At 45.7% G+C, this 27,140-nt stretch overlaps 1 protein-coding gene across 2 annotated transcripts in view; it reads right to left on the bottom strand.

The window, feature by feature from the left end:
* The window catches only part of LOC132380418 (sestrin-1-like), a 120,372-nt gene extending 95,445 nt beyond the window's left edge, over window positions 1-24,927 (bottom strand). The window contains exons 1-2 of one of the 2 annotated variants that reach the window (XM_059949192.1): window positions 24,762-24,927; window positions 23,227-23,578 (exon numbers count right to left, since the gene is read on the bottom strand). In XM_059949192.1, the coding sequence (XP_059805175.1) occupies window positions 23,227-23,541 (315 nt within the window). In that variant the 5' untranslated portion in view covers window positions 23,542-23,578; window positions 24,762-24,927. Of the gene's footprint in view, window positions 1-23,226; window positions 23,579-23,828; window positions 23,953-24,761 lie in introns of those variants that run through there. The other variant, XM_059949191.1, reaches the window with a different exon arrangement.
* Between the last annotated feature and the right edge of the window lie 2,213 nt (window positions 24,928-27,140).

Genomic DNA, 27,140 nt, shown 5'->3' with positions numbered 1-27,140 from the left:
GCCAGTAACGTGGAATTAAAATAGAATATTAGCTCAGCAAAATTAAGAGGAAATTATTAAATCCATGATACTACAATCTCTCTAGAAAATTTGAACATTTAGAAGCATCCTAACCAAAAAAAAAATCTACATTGGAATGAAGTGGCTCCATACCTTGAAGGTCTTGATCAAAAGGGTCACTGACCAATTCCCTCTGCGGCCCCGCTGAGATGAAATTTTACTGGAAGATTTCACTTGAGGATATTAGTGAATACAATCAGCTCCGCCATTCTTCCAACCCATGGTCACCATTGCGGCTTTGGAGAGGGTACACAAAAGGTTTACCAGGACGCTGCCTGGTTTAGAGAGCGAGTGCTATCACGAAAGGCTGGATAAACTTGGGTTGCTTTCTCTGGAGCGCCGGAGGCTGAGGGGAGATCTGATGGAGGTTTATAAGTTTATTATAAGATTACAAGCAGCATACATAGAGTGGACAGGGAGGATTTGATTCCCAGGATTGAAATATCTAATACCAGAAGGCATCTATTGCAGATGAGAGGGGGATGTGAGGGACAAGTTTTACTTTTTTTTTTAAAACTCAGTAGTGAATGCCTGGAACACACTGTCTGGTCTGGTGGCAGAGGCAAACACATTAGAGGCTTTTAAGAGACGTTTGGATAGGCACATGGATGTGAGGAAGATGAGGGATATGGACATGATGTAGGTAGGAGGGATCAGTGTTTGGTGTTTTTGATTTGCTTTATAGCTGGTTCAGCACAACATTGCAGGCTGAATGGCCTGTTCCTATACTGTACTCTCTGCTCTATAACCTCTTTACAATTCTAGATTATTAACTGAATATAAATTCCATGGCTTCCATTGACATTTGAACTCTTTTTTGATCAACGATTCCCAACCTGGGTTCCACGGACTCTTTGGTTAACGGTCTTCTCCGTGGATTGTCACCTTGTCATGGTGGAGAAGCCTGTGTGGTCTTGAGATCCCGAGAGCGATGCCGTCTGGAGCTATGCCCCTGGTAGGGTCACCCATGGCGGTAAGGTCGAGGGTGAGGTCCCTGACAAAGAACAATCCAACCAAGACCTCAACGGTAGAACAGGCAGACGAAGTTACTTCGAACTCAATGGATGTGAAGTTGGATGAAGGCTGCAACAAATCCGTCAGCTCCAATCGTCATGGCATCAGTTGGTTGATTTGTGAAGTATCGAGTGCTCCTTGGAGTGCAACATCAAGTACACATTGAAAAATACAAGCACAGGTGTCTTCGCTCTGTGATAGATCAACGGAACGAAGACCATCATCCTCGACCTCGAGGGATAGCCACGACGGTTAACAGTAGGGGTCCATGGCATGAAAAAGGTTGGGAAACCCTGCTCTAGATTGTTTGATCCAGCTTCCTGCACTTAGGTTCAACAATTGCCCCCCCCCCCCCCAGTAAATCCACCTCTAAACCTCGACGGGATTAGTAACAGAGCAAATACAACCCCTCTGAAGCAGCACAATCTGATCCCAAATCAAACCTGCGACCGCTCTGGGGCTGTTGCACCCTCAGCTCCAATGACTGCTCCAAGAGTCGAATTACTTATTTCAAACTTTTATCAGCAAATATACAATCTTGAAGCAATATGACCTCCGCCTGTCCCAAGCTACAAACAGCCACAAAAGCAGCAAGAATACGAAACTTATTTCCTTCTTTACCACACCGCCACTCATGTGACTAGTTACTATAATAAGCGGACAACTCAGACTGCAACTTCGAAACAGTGAGCTGTTAGCCTCCTCTCTCACTGTGGCAGGAGCGATACCCCTCTCCCTCACTGGGAGAGTTGCCTGAGAGAAGGTGAAGTGTTGGAAAAGTGACCTTATTTTTTGTTAAATGGACTCTAGACAGATCTCTTTGGGGCTTTTCTATTGCTTGCCTGGTGGGTGGTTGAGGGGCAGATGCTTCTGCTGGGGCACATAAGGGGAGGGTTGATGCAGCATGGGAGGGGGGTTTGGGGTTTAATGTTTTTCTGTCATCTATTCTTTGAGGTTTTTCCTTCTGTTTAGTGGATGTCTTGTGAAGAGTAAGAATTTCAAGGTGTATACACTCTCTGATGTTAAACTGAACAATTGAACACAGAATACCAAGGGGAAAAAAAAACAGATACATACTCCCTTTAGTCTTATCCTTGTGAACTGGAAAACACAGAGTAATTGATTTTGACAAGCAGTTCTTCCATGACAAACCAAAGACAAATTAGGAAATAGCTTATCATCTGGTCAATCTTACATCACTGTATTGGCTCATTCCTATCCTTCATTAGTATGAAAGGCAAGGTTAACTCACTTCCTGGCTTGGACCTCAAAGGATGATTGGTTACTTAAGTATCTAGTCACAGTTGAAGCTTTCTTGCATCATTTCCTTCCACACTGATGCAATTATGAAAAAGGCACACCACTATCAATACTATTTGCTGTGTCACTAAAAACTCTGGCAAATATAGATGCAACGTGGAGAGCATTCTGACAGACTGAATCGTTGTCTGGTATTGAGGAGAGGAGGGCTACTGCACAGGACTGAAAGAAGCTGCAGAGGATCGCAAATTTAGTCAGCTCCATCTTTGGGTACCAGCCTACAAAGTATCCAGGACATCTTCAAGGAGCGGCGTCTCAGAAAGGCAGCGTCCGTTATTAAGGACCTCTAGCACCCAGGGCATGCCCTCTTCTCACTGTTACCATCAGGTAGGAGGTACAGAAGCCTGAAGGCACACGTGGGGGGTTACGGAATGCTACTGTACACCATTGAAGTCAGCTGCAGGGTTGTAAAATTAGTCACCCACATCATGGGCACTAGACTCCATAGTATCAAAGACATCTTCAAAGAGTGATGCCCCAAAAAGGCAGTACCCATCATTATGGACCCCCATTAACCAGGACATGCCCTCTTTTCATTATCAGGAAAGAGGTACAGGAGCCTGAAGACACACACTCAGTGATTCAGAAACAGCTTCTTCTCCTCTGCCATCTGATTTCTGAATGGACAATGAACCCATGAACCTCAATACTTTTATTTGTTTCTGCACCCGATTTAACTATTTAATACATACTTACTGCAATTCAGATTTTTTCTGCACATTATGTATTGTATTGTACTGCTGTCACAAATTCAACGACATATGCCAATGATATTAAACCTGATTCTGATGGCCTTATCAGCCTCTGGTATGGCGGCTCCGATGTGCAGGATTGGAACAGGGCGCAAATGATTGTGGACTTGCCAGCTTCATTGCAGGTACAACCCTCCCCACCTTCAAAAGGACACCTTCAAAGAGCTGGTGCTTCAAAGAGGTGGCAACCATCAAGAATCTTCACTACCCAAGACGTGTGCTCTTCCAAGTTCACTTCCCCTTATCAAAAAAAAATCAAAAATCTAAAATTTTGAGAACTGACAAGCCGCCACCACCAGAAAATTTCACAAGCCACTGGGAACGTTCCCCGCCGATACCTGCGCATCTCAAACAGTTCCCAGAAGTCACATCAGACAGGTAATGAAAAGTAGAACACTGTATCAAGCAGTGTTTGAAAAATGAAGATCTTCATTGTGTACTGAAAGAGCAGATTTATCAGCATCGGAGTGGACCATAGCTGCTCAACAGTGTGCTGACCATGAAACAAGCAAAAGCTGAAAAGTGAAGGTAACTGAATATTCAGCAGGCTGGTTGCAGAACTTTTAAAAAGGCACTGTATTAAATTTTTAAGGACTTAAACAATTTTAAAGAAAAAGCGCATATAGGAGCCACATATTTATTTTCTGTCTTTACTGTATTTTGAGTTGCTCTTTATCACGGGTTACAGTAATCTGTCGCACAGGCCAGGGTGTGGTAGGTCTAACAAGTGTAGTCATGTATTCACCATTTCTGCCATGAGTTTAGTTAGCGATAGATGGAGCAGGGGATGAATTTTTTTGCTAACTTCACTTAAAAGTTAATTCCATAAACTGTCAAGATTAATTTTGTTACTGCTGTCTTTGATCATTCCCCTTTGCTGGTTTCTTAATGAAGGATTGACGGTAATATTTCCGCGACTTGGAAGCAAGCCAGTGTCAATCCCCTCACTCCGCCTCTCAGCGGCCTTCCTTTGTTCCGCAAGTCACTGCTGTAGCACCCGCTGATCACGAAGCAGAGAAATTGTGAAGATCGTCGCTGATGAAAATCTAACTGCAGAACAAGTCTGCAATGCAAATTGTTTTTATACCTTACGTAAAACCCAAGTAAGCTACGAATACGGGTACTGTAAGTTGTAACGGCGTCGCAGGCGAAGACTGATTCAGGTATTTTCCCAATGCTGCGTTGCAGCTTTTGTTACCCTGCACACACTCTGTACATGGCATGCAATAATTTTTGCTGTAAAGTACATATGGCTTCTCAAGGTTGTTATAACTGGAGCTGTTAATGCGGACAAGCTTCCTCTGCTATTAAAGGCATGTGCCTCAATTAGCCTCTGACAACCAAGTCCAGCCCCTGGCCTTCACCTGTGGCTTAGTTACCAAGCCCAGGAGAACCACACGAACTGACAGAAGGAGCAAAGGCGGGTTATCGGTGCCTTAAAACCAGTCGCTTTGGGCAGATGGGGCTCGTCAGCCAAGGCAGGTCATCTGGAAGGAAAACTGATCTCAAAGCTCTGCTGTCTTGCAGCCATACCAACTCATGGGGGAGGCTTCAGGAGTAAATTCAGAGTGAAAAGTCTGAACCTGGACCCCCTAGTGCAGCCCTACGTCAGGTTCAGCGCTGACTGGCAATTCCTGCGATGCTGTCGCTGCCATTCCTTTGGGCTCATCAAATGCGTTGGGGGGGGGGGGGGGGGGGAGCTTGCTCCATGAGCAACAGCTTGTTCTACACATCGTACTGCCCTGCTTGAATAGCTAGACAGCTAGGATGCAAATAACCATATAACAATTACAGCACGAAAAGAGGCCATTTTGGCCCTTCGAGTCCGGGCCAAACACTTTCACAAATATCCATGGTCGACCCTGACCGACAGAGGCTTCATTTGCCAAGTACATGTGATGAACAAGTGTAGACAAAGACCGCTCAATAGAACACAAGTTCAGTCAGAAATGATAGTGACACCAAGCTATCTCATTATATATTCCAAAGTCCAAAGGGAGAAATCAGAAATGCGAAACACTTCTGACCCCAAGCCCGGCAGATAGAGGGCATCCAACCTGTATCTGAGGGATACAGGAGCCTGAAGACCCACACTCAATGTTTCAGGAACACATGCTACCCTCCTGCCATCAGATTTCTACGGTCCACTCAAACACTATGACAAAAACACACACAAACTGCTGGAGGAACACAAGAAGCCAGGTAGAGCCTATGGAAAAGAGTCAACAGTTAACTTCTCAGATCAAGACCCCTCACCAGGACTGGGAAGGAGAACAGTCAGAGGTGGTGGTGAAAGGGAGGAGATGAAGGAATACAAGGTGGCAGGTGATAGGGAAAACCGTGCAATGGATGGGGGGGGGGGGGGTGAAGTAAAGAACTGGGTTTATTGGTGAAAGAGCTGGAGAAGGGGAAATTTGGTAGGGGAGGAAAGAAGGCCATGGAAGAAAGGGAAGGGGGGGGGGAGCACCAGAGAGAGGTGATGGGCAGGTAAGGTGAGAGAGGGAAACAGGAATGGGGAATGGGTGAAGGGGGGGCAATTACCAGAAGTTCAAGAAATCGATGTTCATGCCATCAGGTTGGAGGCTACCCAGACGGAATACAAGATGTTGCTCCAACCTGAGTGCACCCTCATTGTGGCAATAGACACACTACTTCTACTCTTTTAAACCATTACTGCAGTTTTATCTTGCACTATCCTGTTGTCACAAAATAAATTTAACATGACATAATAAACCTGATTATTTGCTCCTACATTCCGAATCTATGAATCATGGGCTCAAAAATTCCAAACCATCCCATTAGAAACAATACGCCCTTACAGAAAGTTAAAACAGCATTTTACTTCAGGCAAACCTTTGTTTACTGAGATCCAGGTCCTTCAAGTCACACCACCCAGCAATTCCCTGATTTAATCTCAACCTAATCACAGGACAATCTACAACGATCAGTTAACCTACCAACTGGTAGGTCTTCAGACTGTGGGAGGAAACCCACGCGGTCACGGGGAGAATGTAGAAACTCCTTACAGACAGCAGTGGGAGCTGAACCCAAGTTGCCTGTACTGTAATGTGTTGTGCTAACCACTGCGCTACCTTACAAAACCAGTAGACCAAGCCGTTTCACATACAGCTTCAGCCTTCTGATACACATGGGGGAGAATTCTTCATTCAGGCATGCGTGGCCAAAGTCATAGTATTAAAAATATGGCTGACATCTCTGCCCATGCAACCTTCATTGGGACATGAATTACAAGCTCAGAACTACTTGGAGCTATGTCCGGGAACAGGAGAAACAGGTAATGATACGTGCTGAGGAAGCTGCAGCAAGGCAAGGGCTAAAGCAAGGCCCAGGCAAGGAGTGTTTACAGAGTGCGCAGTCAGTCCAGATAAGGGAGGCCTTTAAAGAGCATAGCTTCCTTTTGCACAGCAGGGGACTGGAGCCATTTGGCATACAGAGACAATACAAGATATAATCAACACATACAAACAAACTGGATGAACTCAGCAGGTTGGGCAGCATCCATGGAAACCGGCAGTCAATGTTTCGGGCCAAGACCCTTCGTCAGGTCTCGGCCCGAAACGCTGACTGCTCGTTTCCACAGATGCTGCCCGACCTGCTGAGTTCATCCAGTTTGTTTGTACGTGTTGATCTGACCACAGCATCTGCAGTGTACTTTCTGTTTACAAGATACAATCAATGGATGCAAGGCAGTCTCCAAACATGGGACCATTACTTTAACTTCGAGGAATCATTGGTCATTAGCTTACAGTTTCCACTGACCCGATGTCTGACTGGTTGGGTGGCAAAGGTGGAGATACGTCTCTGTCAAAGGAGGTGCAAGGTGCTCTTTCCCTCAGCTAGCCTGCAGGTCACACTCGGGGCAAGTTGTAACACCCGTAACCCTTCTCCCCACCCTGCAGCTGATCAGGGTCATGGGAAGCCAATGGAGCAGGTGGTGGATGGTCGTGTGAGCAGTTGGTGCACATCACAAGTCCCGGTGATCGCCGACACCAGGCAGACAATAAGAGTCATGGAGAAGTACAGGACAGAAACAGGCTCTTTGGCCAATCTAGTCTGTGTCAAACCATTTAAATTGCCTGCTCCCATCGACCTGCACTGGGACCATAGCCCTCCATACCCCTACCATCAATGTACCTATCCAAACTTCTCTAAAATGTTGAAAGAGAGCTCGCATGCACCACTTGCCTTGCAGCTCATTTCACACCTCAACATACAAACTGAAATAGCTTCCCCTCAAGTTCCCTCCAAACATTTCACCTTCCACCTTTAACCCATGGCATTTGGTTGTAGTCCCACCGAACCTCAGTGGAAAATTCTGCTTGCCTTTACCCTGTTTATACACCTCAATTTTGTTTACATCTATGAAACCTCCTCTCAATTTTCTAAATTCCAAGGAATAACGTTCTAACCTATTCAATGTTTCCTTTTAACTCAGATCCTCCAGACCTGGCAACATCCTTGTAAATCTCTGAAGAGTATTGATAATGGCTGGGGTTAGCCATCTTGCAAAGATACTGCCCAGAAGCTGGCAATGGCAAACCACTTCTGTAGAAATCTTTGCCACGAACAATCATGGCCATGGAAAGACCGTGATCACCCACGTCATGTGACACGATCCGTAACAAACAAACGATCATGATTGGTGCTTGATCAGGCAAGTACGAAATCTGAACCGTTCACCAAATGGCCAATATCCACATCTGTTGGTCAATTGTGCACAGAAGTGGCAATTCAGTTCAAACTTAAAACAGTTTGGTGACAGAGGCCATGTCTTTCACCTTGCGCACAAGTAAATAACTCACAAAATGTTGGAGGAACTCAGCGGGTCAGGTAGCATCTATGGGGAAAGAGAAAAAAAAAGTACAGTCAATGTTTCAGGCCAAAACATCGACTGTACTCCTCCCTCCTCTTCTCTCCCCCCCCCCCCCCCCCCCCCACAGATGCGGCCTGGCCTGCTGAGTTCCTCCAGCATTTTGTCTGTGTTGCTCGGATTTCCAGCAACTGCAGATTTTCTCTCGTGACTGAGGAAGGAGGACAAGTTTTCAGTCCAGTTAACTGTCAATAACAATTGCCATCGGTGTCACCGGCAGTTACCAACTAACTACAAGCACAGCTGGAAACTGTGGTGTCTTTGGCCATGACCACGTCACTTTATCAAACCCCTGGCAATTGAAAACTATACAAAGGAAAGCTATCTGCTGCATCTCTTATTTTTCTGATCCTTGGATCAAGAATGTGAGGAGTTCTAATTCTTAATGATCGCTTAAAGTTGAAATTAAGTGAAAAGCTGAGAAGCAAAGAAGATGGTTTCTCTGAAAAATCCACCACCTTTATAATCCAGATAACAGAAATTCCTTAGACAAGAATAAACCAATCAACAGGTGCACAATTACATCACATGGGTAGGGTGCTACACTTAACCAATGAAAAATGAGAAAGGTGGAAAACTTGTGTGACTGCTATACCGCTTTCTGCCAGCAGATTTCAACAACTACCAAGGTGCAAGAATGTTGACTACCCATATATCTTAACATTCAGCAACAGGAGATTATAAAGGCAATTCTATCAGTAATCAATGGGACAAGGGCAATATAAGTGTGAGGTTCTACATTTTGGCAGGAATAATCCAAATAGAACTTACAGGGTAAATGGTAGGGCATTGAGAAATGCAGAGGAACAGAGAGATCTAGGAATAACAGTGCATAGTTCCCTGAAGGTGGAGTCTCATGTAGATAGGGTGGTAAAGAAGGCTTTTGGAACGCTGGCCTTTATAAATCAAAGCATTGAGTACAGAAGTTGGGATGTAATGCTAAAGTTGTACAAGGCATTGGTAAGGCCAAATTTGGAATATTGTGTGCAGTTCTGGTCACCGAATTATAGGAAAGATATCAATAAATTAGAGAGAGTGCAGAGACGATTTACTAGGATGTTACCTGGGTTTCAGCACTTAAGTTACAGAGAAAGGTTGAACAAGTTAGAAGGTTGAGGGGGGATTTGATCGAGGTATTTAAAATTTTGAGAGGGATAGATTGAGTTGACGTGAATAGGCTGTTTCCATTGAGAGTAGGGGAGATTCAAATGAGAGGACATGATTTGAGAGTTAGGGGGCAGAAGTTTAAGGGAAACACGAGGAGGTATTTCTTTACTCAGAGAGTGATAGCTGTGTGGAATGAGCTTCCTGTAGAAGTAGTAGAGGCCAGTTCAGTTGTGTCATTTAAGGTAAAATTGGATAGGTATATGGACAGGAAAGGAGTGGAGGGTTATGGGCTGAGTGCGGGTAGGTGGGACTAGGTGAGATTAAGAGTTCGGCACGGATTAGGAGGGCCGAGATGGCCTGTTTCCGTGCTGTGATTGTTATATGGTTATAAGGGCAAGATGTCAATAAAATAAACAAAGGAAGAATCCAAACATCCAACAGGATACAAGATTCATCACGTGAAGTCTTCCCTTTCAAAACTAGCGGACTCTTTAAAAAGAGGCAACAACAGGCTGGCTCTGATACACTGGGGAACTTCTTAAAGGAATTTAAGGTGGATAAGCAAGGGCCGACATTAAAAGAATTAAGTTTAAGATCACTGGCATACGTTGTGAAATTTGTTGTTTGTGGCAACAGTGCAATGTAATAACAAAGCTGTCAATTGCAATATAAAAATTAGGTGGTGCAAAAAGCAAAAAAAAATACAGCGAGGTAGAGCTCCTGGGTGCATCGCCCATTCAGAAATCTGATGGTGGTGGGGGTAGAAGCTGTTCATGAAACACTGACCGTCTCCAGGACCCCGTACCACCTCCTCGAGGGTAGCAATGAGAACAGGGCATGTCACTGCTCTATGCATATTAGATAGAGAAATACAACAATTGCACACTTCCGTAACACAAAAAGCAAGTGCGACCATCATAGCTTACAAGATATATACTAGCTCTTAATTTTTAAAAGAAAGCAGCAAAGCCCAGGCTTGGGAGCAGTGTAGACGAGCCTCTTTTGAGAGATCAGGTTAGGACTCTCTCAATACACATCTATGTAAATGTGGTTTTGAAGTTCGTCTAGAATGTGAATTTGGTTGGTGTTGTGAAATACCAGGATGGAGAGTCTGATCTCAGGGCAATTTAATTGAGCTAATTAATTAATGTGTTGAAATGTACAACTGGTACAAAAAAACAAAAATAGAATTATGTAGGGTGATAAGGTTTGAAATGTTGATCTACAAAAGGTACCTGCTCATTAAATAGGAGCAGCCACTGAACATAAACATCTGCTATGAGTAGATAAGCTGGCAAGTGTGGCTACAAAAAAACACAAGGTTTGGGGAGAGAAGTGAGGAAGTCTTGCTACAGTTACTATGAGGCCTTGAAACCACACTAGAGTGTGTGTGTGTGCAGCTTTAGTTTCTGTATAATGCACCATAGTATTATACAGAAATATACTGGGTGATGGTGGAGGACTACGAGCATCCAGAGTTAAGAGATTATCACACTCTGCTCTACAAACTTCAGTAGTTATCACTAAAGATCTTAGTCACTCCAGCTGTATTTACGTATGGGGAGGTCTGGATGCTGGAGATATGGTTTGGGATCCTAGGGGGCAGTAACCCCAAAAAAGTCTGGGAACCACTGATTTAAATAGTTGATTGCACCTGCCTCCACCACTTCCTCTGGCAGCTCATTCCATTTACCCCAAACATTCAAAAGTTCACAGTAAATTTATCAAAGTTCAATACGGTACAAAGGTCTTAAGCACATGTATAGCTAGGGTGCCGAAGTCTTTTGCACAGTACTGTACTTGTCAATGTGGGGCAGAGAGCAAGTTTGTAAATCTGGTGGGAGAAAAGGATGTTTGGAATGTTGAGGGTGGAGGGGTGTGAGACAGGACTGCGGGGGAGGGTTTGGCACAGGTGTAGACACGCTGAGCTAAGTGAGGTCATTTGATTCTAAAATAAAATTGGTTTGATAATTACAGAATGACTTTCTGGTGCTCCCCACTCCCTCACCTCTCCTTTCCCCTTTTCCCAACCATGATTTCCCTCACCCCTTCCCACTCCCAGTAGAGACCCATATCAGAATTGGGTCCATTCCTGACAGATCATGAAACCTGGTTTCTGTGACTACAGAGCAGTGCAATACATAAAATTACTAAAGCCTTCCTACCCTTGATAGTGCTGATTAACTTTCCAAGATTGTACAACTTTTGATCTTGTGCAGTAGCATCCCCCCCCCCCCCATACCATATGTTGATGCAGCCAGTAAGAATGCTCCCCACGGCATATTTGTAGAAGTTTGAGTGTTTTAGTTGACAAGCCAAATCTCTTCAAACTCCTAATGAAATCTGGCTGCTGTCGTGCCTTGTTTGTAGCTGCATCGATATGTTGGGACCAGGTTAGGTCCTCAAGGATTGACACCCAGAAACTTGAAACTGCTCACTCTCTCCACTTCTGATCCCTCTATGAGGACTGGTGTGTGTTCCCTCATCTTACATTTCCTGAAGTCCACAATCAGCTCTTTGGTCTTGCTGGCATTTAGTGCAAGGTTGTTGCCACAACATCACTCAACTAGCTGATATATCTCGCTCCTGTACGTCCTTTCGTCACTATCTTAAATTGTGCCAACAAAGGTTGCATCATCAGCAAATTTATAGATGCTGTTTGCGCTTGCCTTGCCACAGTCATGGGTGTAACGAGCAGAGCAGTGAGCTAAGCACACATCCCTGGGAGCGCCAGTTTTAATTGTCAGTGAGGTGGAGATGTTATTTCCAATCCGCACAGATTGCGGTCTTCCTGTTAGGAAGTCGAGGATCTGGTTGCAGAGAGAGGCAGAAGCCTAGGTCGAGTAGCTTTTCGATCAGGACCATAGGAATGATGGTGTTAAATGCTGAGCTATAGTCAATAAACAGCATCCTGACAGGCACTTGTGTTGTCCAGGTGATCACAGGTTGCGTGAGAGCCATTGAGATTACATCTGCTCTAGATCTATTGTGGTGATAGGCAAATTGTAGTCGGTCCAGATCCTTCCTGAGACAGGTGTTGATTCTAGCCACGACCAAGCTCCCAAACCAGTTCATCACTGCAGATGTGAGATGACAGCTGTCGAGGCAGCTCATTGTTCTTCTTTGGTATGGGTACAATTGTTGCCCCTTTAAAGCAGGTGGGAGCATCTGACTGTAGCAGATAGAGGTTGAAAATGTCTTTGAATACTCCCACCAGTTGACTGACACAGGTTTTCAGGGCCTTATCAGGAACTCCATTGGGCCCCGCTACCTTGCGAGGGTTCACCCTCTTGAAAGACTGCCTGATGTTGGCCTCCAAGACAAATCACATGGTCGTCAGGAGCAGTTATCCTTATAACTGTTTGCACAGTCGAAGCAGAATTAGGCCATTCAGCCCATCAGGCCTTCTCCATCATTGCACGATGACTGATTTATTCTCCCCCTCAAACCCAATCTCCTGCTGGAAATCACAGGAAAGCAGCATCCATTATCAGGGACCCCCCACCACACAGGATATGTTCTCCTCTGGCTGCTCCCATCAAGGTACAGGAGCCTCAGGACTCACGCCACCAGGCTCAGGAACAGTTATTACTCCTCAACCATCAGGCTCCTGAACCAGGGTGGATAACTTCACTTGCCCAATCATTGAAATGTCTCCACAACCAATGGTCTTGCTTTCAAGGACTCTTCATATTCTGTTCTCAATATTTATTGGTTATTATTTCTCCTTTACGTATTTGCAGTTTGGCATCTTCTGCACTGAGTGCTCTAGTTGGTGTGGCCTTTCAAGTTAATACACTTAGACCTGCTGAGTATGCCCACAAGAAAATGAATCTCAGGGTTGTATATAGCAACACATATATTATGATATTAAATTTACTTTGAACTTTACTTAAATTATAAATGTTTATTAGTGTAATTCACTTATGTATCGCTTTCTATTTCTGCCACAAGACAACAAATTTCATGACGTAGGCTGTTGATGTGAAACCCAATTCTGATTCAATCAACGTCACAGGTGACAGCCTCCCGTTCCCCGATAATAGCTCACGTAGTTCTGGGCTAGCAATTCACGTTTCAAAGGTTGAATGGTCAGAGACTAAGCAAAACCCCAAAACAGAAGAATCTGGCCATTCGGCCAGTCGAGTTTTGCTCAACAATTCGATCATTTATTATCCCAATGCCAGGCCCGTCTTTGGCCAAGCATACATGATTAATTCTCCCCAGGATTAGAAGAGGCTCAGGCTGTATTTAAAGCAGCTTGATCTACCACTTAAGGGTTCCCCACTGTATAAAGTAAAATATTAAAGAATACAGACCTCCATCTACTTACTCTCTCCTCATGCAAAACCTGCCATCACTAGTTGAGTGAATCTTTACTCAGTGGCATGTCCTTTCTCAGGCAAGCAGCTCAGAATGGCACAATATATTCCAGTTATACAACTGCACTCATATTCTGTGCACTCCTTCACCAAGGCCTTACACAAGTGTACAACTTCACTCATAAATGGCAGGAGCCATTTCAGAACAGCACACATTCTCTATCCAATTACCCTTTCACCTACTCTAGATCAATCTAAACCTTCCCTCCATTTTTCTATCGTCTATGTGTCTCTTAAACCACCCAATTCTGCCACCACTCCTGGCAGGGTACTATACCTTCCTCCAATCACCTTAAAGTTAAGCTGTCTCACATTAGCCACTTCCACCCTGGGAAAAATTCTCTGGCTGTCCACCATGCCAGTCATCATCTGGAACACTTCCATCAGATCAGTAAGTCTGTCAAGTCTCTTCTCATCGCCTTTCACTCTAAAGAGAAAAGCCCTAGCCAGACATGCTCTCTAACCCAGGCAGCATCCTGGTAAATCTCTACTGCACCCTCTGAAGTTTCTGCGTCATGAACCACCCAGACAATATTCCAAGTGTGGTTTTATAGAGCTACATTACCTCACAGATCCTGAACTCAGTCCCCTGACTAATTAAAACCAACACACCAACACCTTCTTAACACCCTATCAAATTGTGTGGGACCTTTGAAGGATCTAGGGAGTGGAACCACTCTTAACTGAATTCTTAGAATACTACTCGCTCCCCTAGTCACCTGCAAGATGGTCTTTGAGTACTTGGGCCCAAGGGCAGATCTGTGTTCAGTGTCTTGTTTTTGAGTGCCATTCTGTCATGGCAACCCTTTGGATAGTCTACTTGTCCATGGGTTTTCATGGAAAGATACGGGAGTAGATCGCCAGGCCTTTCTTGTGTGCAGATACTGCCGCTGCCCAGATTGAGCCTCAGCCAGATTCGAACCGAGGACCATCCGCCTCGAAGTCCAGTGCCAACGCCACTACACCGCCGGCCAATCTCTTACCATTTAATAAATACACCACTGCACAAAATTGTATGATCTCTCGTTTTCAGCTTTATAACGTTATATTAAACTGCAAGACATTGGAGCAGAATTGGGCCATTTAACATTGAGTCAGCTCCGCCAGATTTATTTCCCTCTTCTTGTTTCCTGCAATAATCTTTGACACCCTGTCTAATCATGATTTATCAACGTCCACTTTAAATATACCCAATGTCTTGGCCTCCACAGCTGCCTGTGGCAATGAATTCTACAGATTCACCACTCTCTAGCTAAAGAAATTCCTCCACCTATCTGTTCTAAAAGGAAGACTTTCTATTCTAAGGCTGACCCTCTGGCCTTAGATTCCTCCAACTTGAGGAACATCCTCTCAACATCCACTCCATCAAGGCCCTTTAATAGGTTTCAATGAGATCCTCCCTCTTTCTTCTAAACTCCAGTGAGAATAGGCCCAGAGTCATCATAAGCTCCTCCTATGTTAACCCTTTCATTGCCAGGATCATTTTCAAACACCGTGCAAACCTCATGCATACACAAGTTACACCTATCCATTCATAGACAATATTCTTTCATTCTCGAGGAAATCTACAGATGCTGGAAATTCAAACAACAACACACACAAAATGCTGGTGGAACACAGCAGGCCAGGCAGCATCTACAAGGAAAAGCACTGTTGGCGTTTTGGGCTGGAAGGGTCCCGGCCTGAAATGTCGACAGTGCTTCTCCTTAGAGATGCTGCCTGGCCTGCTGTGTCCCATCAGCATTTTGTGTGTGTGATTCTTTCATTCTCATTTGGTTCCTTCTTAAGATTGAGATTTGAAGAACTGAGCTACCTCCGACCCCCCTTCAAAAAAAAAGGATCCCTGCCCACTACTGTGCAGGTTTTGTACTGTGCATGGGTTAGGGTTCTTTCTACAGTACATCTGCAGAATGATGTGAGTCTGGATGAGCCAAGACCAGATCTCTTCTGCCTTCTCAATAAGTAGAGGCATTGGTCAGCTTTCCTGACGGAGTAGGATGTGTGTGCAACGTGCACTCCTGGAGTGTGAAACTGCCTGCAGCTTCCTCTGCTGTGCTGCCCATTTAATGGGGGGGGGGGGTGAGTTCTCCTGAAATACATCAAATTCAAAAATTATCTCAATCCACAGACTAACTGCCATTTCTGGTAACTTCGTGCCTTTTCCTTTATGTAAGCATCATCATGTGCTGTGTCATATAACGTGGCCGATCATGGCCTTTGACTATGACTTTCTTGGTAATTTTTCTCTCCCTACAGAAGAGGTTTGCCATTGCCTCCTTCTGGGCAGTGTCTTTACAAGACGGGTGACTCCCAGCCACTATCAATACTCTTCAGAGATTGTCTGACTGGCGTCAGTGGTCACATAACCAGGACTTGTGATGTGCACCGGCTGCTCGTACGACCATCCCCCACCTGCTCCCACGGCTTCACGTAACTCTAATCGGGGGCTGAGCAGGTGCTACACCTTGCCCAAGAGTGACTTGTAGGCTAGTGGAGGAAAGAAGCATCTGGCATCTCCTTTACAGACATTGGCACCTTGTCACACTGATTTCAAAGGCACAAATTTTGCACCTTGTTATTTGTTAAGGTATGGTAATATTACCTTGTGCTGTGCTTGAGTCATATGGACTGGGTTGTGCACCTTGGCTCAGAGAAACGTTCTTTTGCTTGGCAGTATTCATGTATGCATTTATATGGTTGATTGACAGTAAACTTGAAATGACTCATCCTGCTGGGTTTTCAGCCCTTAAAAGGAACATTAATGCAACTGGCATATTATTAAATCACTGCCCACAAACATTCTTTTTGGCATAGACTTCCCATCAACCACAACCAACTCCCCTCAAGCTTTAACGAACAAAGAACTGTGCAAGTGCTGGAAATCCAGAGCAACAATCAAAATGCTGGGGTTACTCAGCAGGGCAGGCTGCACCTCATGCTTTTAGTTACTCGGTTCAAGCGCAAAACCTTAGCTTCATACTTTTCAAACTCTAAATTTTTAATCATGTTATGATCACTCTTCCCCTTGATAAGAATGTTTAGTCTGCGCAGTGCATGAAGCAAGATCAACCTTGTCCAGCTATTGCTTCAAATACAATCCAGAAAACAAAAACTCCCACACACATTCCATAAATTTCCTTTGTCACAGCAAGATTGAACCTACCCAGCCTTTAATGAAACCTGGTTCATTTGTAAATGCACCCGGGTTCGGGGCGACAGTCTTGCTTGACAGTATGCATGTATATAGATAAATGACAATAAACTTGACTCCAAGTTACTAGAATTATTGCACACACCTCTGTAGAGAAAACCAAACAAACTCGGCCAGCTTCATCATGGGCACAAACTTTGGAGAGGGTGCAAGAGAGACTTAAAAGGATGCTACCTGGTTTAGAGGGCATGCGCTATCATGAGGTGCTGGATTATCTTGGGCTGTTTTCTCTGGCGTGCCAGAGGCCGAGGGGAGATCTGATAGAGGTTTACAAGGTATGAGGTGCATAAATAGAGTGGACAGAGAGTATCTGTTTCCCAGGGTAGAAAGTCTAATATCAGAGGGCATACGTTGAAGTGACAGGGGGTAGGTTCAACGGGGATGTGAGGGGCAAGTATTTTTTAAAACTCAGAATGGTGGATGCCTGGAATGCACTGCCTGGTACGATGGTAGAGGCAAATACATTAGAGGCTTTTAAGAGACAAACTCTTTCTGGGCTTCAAGCTAGGTACAGGCGTCGATTATAACTGACATTTCGTTGACAAACTGCCATCTTCAGGGATAATGCCTGGGCACGTCTAGTCAGATGGTATTTGTACACCTGTATTCCATCACTCCCAATTGGATGAGGACCAAATGATCAAGTTTCTGCTCTCCCACCTTGTTTACAATCAAATTCCAGTTTTTACTTTGAGCGATACCTTCATCTTCATTAAAATTCTTTTCCTCTAGTTTTAGTTCAATGGTTTCCTATACAAGGCAGTCCCAAAAGCCACTGGCACAGCACAGTAGTTCCGTGCTGAAGACAATCCTAAGGCCATTGCGAATGCAATGTTCTGCTACTGTCTATTTCTCTTTTAAGAGACATTTGGATGGGCACATGGATGCAAGGAAGATGGAGGGAAATGGACGCGGTGTAGGTAGGAGACAGTGTTTGGGTGGTTTTGATTTGCTTTTTAACTGGTTCAGCACAAAACTGTGGGCCGAATGGCCTGTTTCTGCACTGTACTCTATGTACTATTGTCTACTTGGACTTTAATTCCTACCAATAACCTTTGCCATTTCTGAGTGCAAATCACATAATCCATCAAGGCCAACAGAATTGCTCAGTACTGCCCTGATCTCCTACCTTGTTTAGAGAGCTTTCCTTGTTCCCTGTTCCACCTAAATACTAATCAGATGGAATATACAATCTGTGCCCACATTACAGGCATCTCCTGTACTTAATAAAGTGGCCATTAAGCGTACGTTCGCAGACTTCTGCTGCTGAAGCCCATCCACATCAAGTTTCAATGTTCAGAGATGCTCTTCTACACACCACTGTTGCAACAAACACATTATTTGAGTTACTGTCACCTTTCCATCAGCTTGAACCAGTCTGGCCATTCTCCTCTGACCTCTCTCACTAACCAAGCATTTTTGCACACAGAACTGCCGCTGTCCAATTGCACCATTCTCTAAACTCCAGAGCAGGGGTTACAACTTTTTTTTTTAATGCCATGGACCCTTACCATTACCCCTGCTCTACAGACTGTTAAACTCCCAAGAGATCAGTTTAGGATACTCAGATCACCCCATCTGGCACCGACAATCATTCCACAATCAAAGTCACTTAGATCACATTACTTCGCCATTCTGATGTTTGGTGTGAACAACAACTGAACCTCTTGAACATGCTTTTATGCACTGGGTTGCTGCCACTTGATTGGCTGATTAGATATTTGCATTAATGAACAGGTGTATCTAATAAAGTGGCCACCGACTGTACAGTTGGCCGTCCTCATCCGTGGGGGATCGGTTCCGAGACCCCCTGCGGATACCAAAAAACACGGGTGCTCAAGTCCCTTATTTAACCTGGCTCAGTGTGGTGGAGCTCTGAATCTGCAATGTTTCTGTTCACAAAAATAATCACGATCACAATTGAAAGTAAGGTGGAAGTAATAAAGCAATCGGAAAGAGGTGAAACGTCATCGGTCATTGGAAAAGTGTTAGGCTACAGTTGGTCAAAGATTGGAACAATTTTAATGGAGCATGTGAAAGGCCCTGCCCCAATGAAAGCTACAATTATTATTAAACAACGCAGTGGTTTAATTATTGAAATACATATGTTTCTTAAGTGTTTATATGCATAGAAAGGTAAAATATGTACTATATACTGAAAAGCATTTGACTAACTGACGCTAAATAATACCGGATGTACCTGTCCCAACTTCAAATCCTACTTAAAGACAGATTTAGGAATGGAACTCGTTCATAACCCGGGGACTGCCTGTACTTTTAAATCATCTCTAGGTTACTTATAATACCTAATACAATGTAAATGCCATGTAAAGAGTTGTTATACTTTATTGTTTAGGGAATAATGACAAGAAAAAACAAGTCTGTACATGCTCCAACGAGTGCTGGAGGGAGAGCTTCCGGGTTTTCCCGATCTGCGGTTGGTTGAATCCGTGCATATGGAACCCGCGGATAAGGAGGGCCGACTGTACAGCACATGGCTTTGATCACTCCACAGCCATGATCTAGCAGTGACAAGCATCACATCCACCCATTTCTATTGATGCCATCAGTTCCCCTAACACACATGTTACAAGGTTGTCATTTTAATATATTCCCATACACAAACCCCCTTCCACTTTCACAGTGACAATAAATGGACACCACTCAAAAATAACTGATGAACTTTGCTGTGGTAAAACAAACGGACCTGGGTAGACAGATCCACAATTCCCTGAAAGTGCCATCACCAGTAGATGGGGCCATAATCAATCTTGGACACATTGGTCTTCACAAATCAGGAGCTGGAGTGTTATGTTGAACACAGCACTAGAAACAGGAGCCGGAGTCAGCCATCTTGCCCGTCGAGCCTGCCCCGCCATTCAATAAGATCATGGCTGATCTGGCCATGGACTAGTCTCTGCCTACCTATCTTTTCCCCATAATCCTTTATTCCCTGGACTGGAGAATGAGGAGAGGTTTGATACAGATATGCAAAATTGAGGGGTTCAAATACACACAGGCTCCCCCCCCCCCCCCACTGAGGTTGGGCGAGACTAGAACTAGAGGACATGGGTCAAGGGTGAAAGGCAAGATATTTAAAGGGAAGCCGAGGGGGAACTTCTTCACTCAGAGGGTGTGAGAGTATGGAACAAGCTGCCAGTGCTAGTGTTAGGTGTGTATTTGATTACAACATTCGAGAGAAGTTTGGATAGGTATGTGGATGGGAAGGGGTGTGGAGGGCTATGGTTCCGGTGCAGATCGATAGGACCAGGCAGTTTAAATGGATCAGCATGGACCAGACGGACTGTTTCTGTGTGATGGTGCTCTGCGACTCAATGGAACAGAAGCAGGTGATGGAAGCAAAGACAAGCTGGATAACGTTAGGCCAGTAACGAGGTGGATGAATACATAAAATACGGGAGCAGGAGTTCCCATCCTGGGATCCACAGACCCCAGGCTTGATGGTATTGGTCCATGGTATAAAAAAGGTCAGGAACCCTTGTGCTGGGAGAACTTAGCAGATCAGGGAGCAAGCATGGACATTTGATGACTTGGGTTGAGACACACTTCATCAAGACCAGGGGTCCCCAACTTTTTAATGCCATGGACCAATACCATTAAGCAAGGGGTCTGTGGACCCCAGGATGGCAACCCTTGTGCTGGAGGAGCTTAGCAGATCAAAGAGCATCCACTGAGGGAAACGTACAGTTGATGGTATGGGTCAAGATCCTTCATCTAGATCAGGGGTTCCCAACCTTTAAGCCATGGAATCCTACCATTAACCAAGAGGTCCATGAACCCCTGATCTAGACTGTTTATTCTAGATGCTGCCTGACCTGCTGGAGCTCCTCCACAAGTTTGTGCTTTGTTCCAGATTCCTGCAACTGTTAATTCCTAATGTCTCCAGCCAAGTGAGTAAATATTGCCCTCAGGAGCCCCGATAATCCCACCTTGGAACCAAGTCATCTCAACTTCTCAATTTGTTAAAGGTCAAACAATATATCAGACAGAGGTGGGAATTAACATTGGGTTCCCCAGCCCAGAACTAAAAACTACTTTGAAGTAGAGCAGTGGAACCAAATCACTGAAATTGCTACAGCCAGTTCTGTTGTCCAACGCCAATATCAATACCATCCATGAAAAGCTGTAGGAACTCTGTCAGGCAGCACCCATGGAAAGGAATAAGCCATTGACATTGACCCTTCAGGATTCTTCAAGGGTCTCTGCCTGAAACATCAACCCTTTGTTCCCCTCCAGAGATGCTGCCTAACCGGACAAGTTCTTTCAACATCTCTCGTGTTTATCAGTATCATTCTACTTCAGGGGCTCCTGACCTTTATGTCATGGGAAGCACTGATCTAGATCATTTATTCCTCTCCACAGATGCTGCCAGACCTGCTCCCTTTGCTGCCTTGGGGTCAGAAGTCACTGCAATTCAAGATTTCTTCCTGGCCGTTATAAAAAGCATCTTCTGGATATTTATACAACATTCCATCCCGACCATCTCTGATAGATCCCCGTCCACCATCAACTCTGGCAGCACTTTACAGGCACCCACTACGTGTGGGAAAAAAAAACTTGCCCCAAACATTTTTGAACTTGTCCCCCCTGGGAAGCCGACACTGGTCGTCTATCTACGGGTCTCAATCCTAAATGTTTATTGGAACTCCCGTCAGCCAGCTAGACAATCCTTGTAGCTCTTCGCAGAAATACAAGGTTCAGTAAATACAGGAGATCTAGAGCAACACACACACACGCACACGCACGCTGGAGGCACTCAGCAAGTCAGGTACCATCTGTTACGGCATACAAGATATTAATTTCAACAACAACCAGCGATACAAAATGCTGCTCAGAACAATGAGCTTCCTGGATTGTAAACCAAGAGATGTTTGCATATGCATGAAAGCAGCTCAAAAGAAAAGACGAGACCCTTCTTCAGGACTGGAAAGGAAGTAGCCAGAATAAAAAGTTGGGGGAGGGGGACGGAGGATAGTTAGAGATTCAAATCTCTATCTTTTCTTTCAGTTAGTCCTGACGAAGGGTCTCGGCCCGAAACGTCAACAGTGCTTCGTCCTATAGATGCTGCCCGGCCTGCTGCGTTCCACCAGCATTTTGTGTGTGTTGCTCGAATTTCCAGCATCTGCAGATTTCCTCATGTCAGCAGTGATTAACGTTCATCTTGGGTGGCATGAAGGTCGTTTGAAAATTATTTATATTCAAAAGCGGCATTGTCACTGTAGAATCACCTTCCTGCTAACTGTGATCTTTAGTGTACAAAAATGTTGGGTCAGGGAGACTCTTTCTGACAAATAAAGACATCTACACCATCAGCTGTGTGTCTTTCATCAACAGTCACATGGAAAGTAATAAAGAGTCGACATTTCAGGCTGAGGCCCTTCATCAGGACTGGATGATGCAGCGATAATCAAAGACCATTCCCTTCCAGGTCATTTTCTGTTTCCCCCCCTCCCTCCACAATCCAGCAGAAGATACAAGAGCTCAGTGAACATAACACCAGGCTCAGTTCAAGTTTCTATCCCACTGTCGATCAGACGAGTCTGCAAACTTCCTCACCACGCCTTTGCACGCTGTCGACCTATTCTGTAACATTACATTCACTGTGTGGTTTTCTTATCTCACTGCACCTCTGTACAACATGCAAACAGGTTGCCATCACCTTTCGATACAGAGTCACGGAAACAGACACCTCTTCCCATCTAGTCCACAGGGACCCAACGTTCTGCCTCGCCCCATCTACCTGCAGTTGGGCCCTGGCCCTCCACACGCCTCATCCATCTACCTAGCCAGAATACTCTTAAATGTTATGATCAAAATCTCCTCCACCAGTCCCCCTTAAATATTCCACTTTTCACTTTAAACTGTCTTCTAGTTGCACCCAACCCAAGGGGAAAATGTGAAAACGTGCTTACATTCATTCTATCATCATGTGCCATGTCATATGACATGGACAATCATGGCCTTTCCACCATCATGATTGTTCTCGGCAAATTTTTCTACAGAAGTGGTTTGCCATTGCCTTCTTCTGGGCAGTGTCTGTACAAGATGGGTGACCCCAGCCATTATCAATACTCTTCAGAGATTGTCTGCCTGGTGTCAGTGGTCACATAACCCGCACCAGCTGTTCACAGGATCATCCACCACCTGCTCCCATGGTTTCAAGGGATCCTGATTTGGGGGCTAAGCAGGTGCTACACCTTGCCCAAGGGTAAGAGCACCTTTGGTGAAGGAAATTCTCCACCCAACCACCCATATCCTATCTATACCCCTCGAAATTTTGTATAGAGTGGACGTGCACAAAATTTCTTCTACACTCCTGGAAATGAAGTCCTAACCAATTCAACCTTTCCCTACAACTCAAGTCCCGGCAACTTTCTCTCGGCACTCTTTTCGAGCTTTCAGTGGGTAGGAAGATCAGAACTGCACACAATGCTCTTAAGGTTTGGTGTGACCAGACTGGGCGCTTACCTGCACCATTTTCAGGATGCCCGCGCTTCTCTCTCGGATGTCGTCGAACGGGCAACTGCGGGACAGCCGCAGCAACAGCAACAGCAGCGGCTTAAGTTCGGCGGGTGGCTCCCGCAGGGGCGGCGGCGACCTCTCGCCTCCCTGCCGCTCCGGCCATCGCGAGTCCAGGCAGTTGAGCACGGCGAGGGCGGCGTTGTCCATCGCCGCCGCCCGGCTCTCCCGCCGCCGGTTCTGTATCAGTTCGCTGTACTTCCTCAACTCTTGGAGGCCGGTCGCGGCTCCGGCGCAACCCGAATTTCCCCGATCCAGCGACATAGCAGCTCCTCAATCAATGCCCACACCTCATCGGAAACTGCAGCGGAAACATGAAACCCAGTGCTGCATTAAAGGCTCCAAACGCTGCCTTACCGTGCATTAAACGTTTACTCTCACGAATGAAAGTTAAGTGCTTGCATTAACAATAACCCCATTACAGTAACACTATGCATTGCAAACTTTACCTGAACACTGGCGGAAACTTTTAACATTGGGAATAAAGAATTAATTAACGCTCTGGCAGTAACCGTACACGGACTTATTAACACAATATTTGCAAACTTTACCAGCACTCTGACGATAACGGGACTCCTTCAGCCGAGCTGCATCTACTTTAGAAAATATTAACAACCTCCGCCACCGGACTCAAGGGATTCCAGCTGACGCAACTTTTTGACACACACATCGCGCAGCCACTGCGCGTGCGCGGCTGCCACAAAGGCAGCTGGGGGTTGTAGTGCCACAGGCGGCGCTGGAGGCGCAGTCCTCGCCCGGGGGAACACAGCCTCCCGGCAGGCACCGCGCTAACAAGAGTTCAAGGAATACGCCCACCGCCCGCGAAGCAACCAATCAGAGCCCTCCCGGCAATAAACCGGCTGAGTGAGTGAGTTGAGGATGCCTGTGAATTAGCTTCAAAAAGTGTCACCTAAGCAAGAGGGCAGTGCCGTCTCCTAGAAACAGGGACACCCGTACTCTGGTTTTATACCTGACTTGGGGCTGCACCACTTCGTGGGGTTGGAGTTGTAACAGGACCTGCGCTCGCAGAATGGGCAGGGGAGAGTCTGGGAGCAATTAAGACAGAGGAAAATGCAATCTGACAGATGATTAGAAACGTTTACTGGTTTAAAGGAGCCGTTTCACAGTGTCTTCAGAAACAAGTGCAGCAGGGGTGATCCTGTATGAATCCTTACAGACAATAGGGCTTAAGAAATGGCAGGGAGTCAAAAATCGAGATTATTGTCAGAGGAGCAACAGATTCTGCAGATATCTAGAGCAAAATGCTAGAGGTCATGAAGTGACTGGGAGCCAGGAACCGGTCCCGCTATAATCCAGTGATTGTATCTGTCCTTCCTGAAAAGGACCCAACTCTCCCTTTCGCTTCTTCAAACAATCTCGGGGAGTTTCTCAGCAGCAACGCACAAAGAGCTGGAGGAAATCACCAGGCCACGAAATCGAGGGAGGGGAATGAAGAGTTAACATCTGAGCTCAAGCTCACTCACCGTGCGTTCCTCCAGATTTCCAGCATCTGCGTTGGACGGTTTGTGCAAGAAATTTGCCAAACAGGATTCAGATTTAGAATCAGGTTTAATATCACCGGCATATGTCGTGAAATTTGTTGTCCTTGCCGTAGCAGTAGAATGCAATTCATAGAAAAAAAACTGAAAAAATATATAATAGTTAAATTAAGTAGCAAAAATAAAATAGTAGTGAGGTAGTGTTCATGGGTTTAATGTCCATTCAGAAATCGGATGGCAGAGGGGAAAAAGCTGTTCCTGAATCGTTGAGTGTGTTTCTTCAGGCTCCTGTACCTCCTCTCTGGTGGCAGTAATGAGAAGAGGGGTCTTCAGGCTCCTGTACCCCCTCCCTGATGGTAGTAATGAGAAGAGGGGTCTTCAGGCTCCTGTACCTCCTCCCTGATGGTAACAATGAGAAGAGGGGTCTTCAGGCTCCTGTACCTCCTCCCTGACGGTAGTAATGAGAAGAGGGGTCTTCAGGCTCCTGTCCCTCCTCCCTGATGGTCACAATGAGAAGAGGGGTCTTCAGGCTCCTGTACCTCCTCCTTGATGGTCACAATGAGAAGAGGGGTCTTCAGGCTCCTGTACCTCCTCCCTGATGGTAGTAATGAGAAGAGGGGTCTTCAGGCTCCTGTTCCTCCTCCCTGATGGTAGTGATGAGAAGAGGGGTCTTCAGGCTCCTGTACCTCCTCCCTGATGGTCACAATGAGAAGAGGGGTCTTCAGGCTCCTGTACCTCCTCCCTGATGGTAGTAATGAGAAGAGGGGTCTTCAGGCTCCTGTACCTCCTCCCTGATGGTAGTAATGAGAAGAGGGGTCTTCAGGCTCCTGTACCTCCTCCCTGATGGTCACAATGAGAAGAGGGGTCTTCAGGCTCCTGTACCTCCTCCCTGATGGTCACAATGAGAAGAGGGGTCTTCAGGCTCCTGTACCTCCTCCCTGATGGTAGTAATGAGAAGAGGGGTCTTCAGGCTCCTGTTCCTCCTCCCTGATGGTAGTGATGAGAAGAGGGGGCTTCAGGCTCCTGTACCTCCTCCCTGATGGTAGTAATGAGAAGAGGGGTCTTCAGGCTCCTGTCCCTCCTCCCTAATGGTAATAATGAGAAGAGGGGTCTTCAGGCTCCTGTCCCTCCTCCCTGATGGTAGTAATGAGAAGAGGGGTCTTCAGGCTCCTGTGCCTCCTCCCTGATGGTAGTAATGAGAAGAGGGGTCTTCAGGTTCCTGTGCCTCCTCCCTGATGGTAGTAGTGAGAAGAGGGGTCTTCAGGCTCCTGTACCTCCTCCCTGATGGTAGTAATGAGAAGAGGGGTCTTCAGGCTCCTGTCCCTCCTCCCTGATGGTAGTAATGAGAAGAGGGGTCTTCAGGTTCCTGTGCCTCCTCCCTGATGGTAGGAATGAGAAAAGTGCATCTCCAAGGTGATGGGGCTGATTTACCATGTTGACAATATTTGATCTTACTAGTTACTTCCTCTTTGAAGAATGACTCCAGCATCTTGCCAGAAACAGTCATTTCGCAGTCCCTGTACCCCTAACCATGCAATCCACTGTGGCCACCACATCTCCCATTTCCCCCACCCCCACCCCATACGGTCCCAGCAGGACAATATGAGTCTGCACCAGTGACAGGCGCATTTGCTGGATGATGAATACTAGTGTGCGGTGGGCTGGGTTCAAATCAGTGTCACAGGAAAGCAGCATCCATCATCTGCGACCCCCCCCCCCCCCCACCACCACCACCCCATCATCCAGGACAAGCTCGGGCCCGGAGCTTTCAACAGGCCTCATTTCCGTCGTGTTTTATTTCACTGTGTTTGAGTGTAAATGTTTACAATCTCTGCTTTCTGGCAGCACTTCTTGCCACACAGGTTTGTCTACCTCCTCTTGTGCCATGATGCATAGAGGAACAACACCTCATATTTCATCTGGGTGGCCTCCAACCTGATGGCATGAATATGGATTTCTCTTTCTGGTAAACAAGTTGCCACTCTGACCTCTTCTCACCGGTCTATCACCTTTCCCTAGGTCCCCTCCTCCTTCCCTTTCTCCTAAAGTCCCCTCTCCTCTCCAACTCAATTTCTCCCTCCCTGGCTCACGACCTGCCCTCACCTATCACCTTCTAGCTAGCCCTCCTTTCCTTCCCCACCTTTTTATCCTGGCATCTTCTCTCTTCCTTCTCAGTCCTGAGGAAGGGCCTCGGCCCGAAACATCGACTGTTTATTATTTTCCATAGATCTTGCCTGACCTGCTGAGTTCCTCCAGCGTTTTTTATGGGTCGCTTTGGATTTCCAGAATCTGCAGGATTTCTCTTGTTTATGATTGTCCATCTACTTGATCAATTTACATTGACAGAAGATGTCTATTTATGAA

The sequence above is a fragment of the Hypanus sabinus genome, chromosome 24, assembly GCF_030144855.1.
Source record: "Hypanus sabinus isolate sHypSab1 chromosome 24, sHypSab1.hap1, whole genome shotgun sequence".
NCBI classification, from domain to species: Eukaryota; Metazoa; Chordata; class Chondrichthyes; order Myliobatiformes; family Dasyatidae; genus Hypanus; species Hypanus sabinus.
This window is presented reverse-complemented; position numbering and strand designations above follow the sequence as displayed.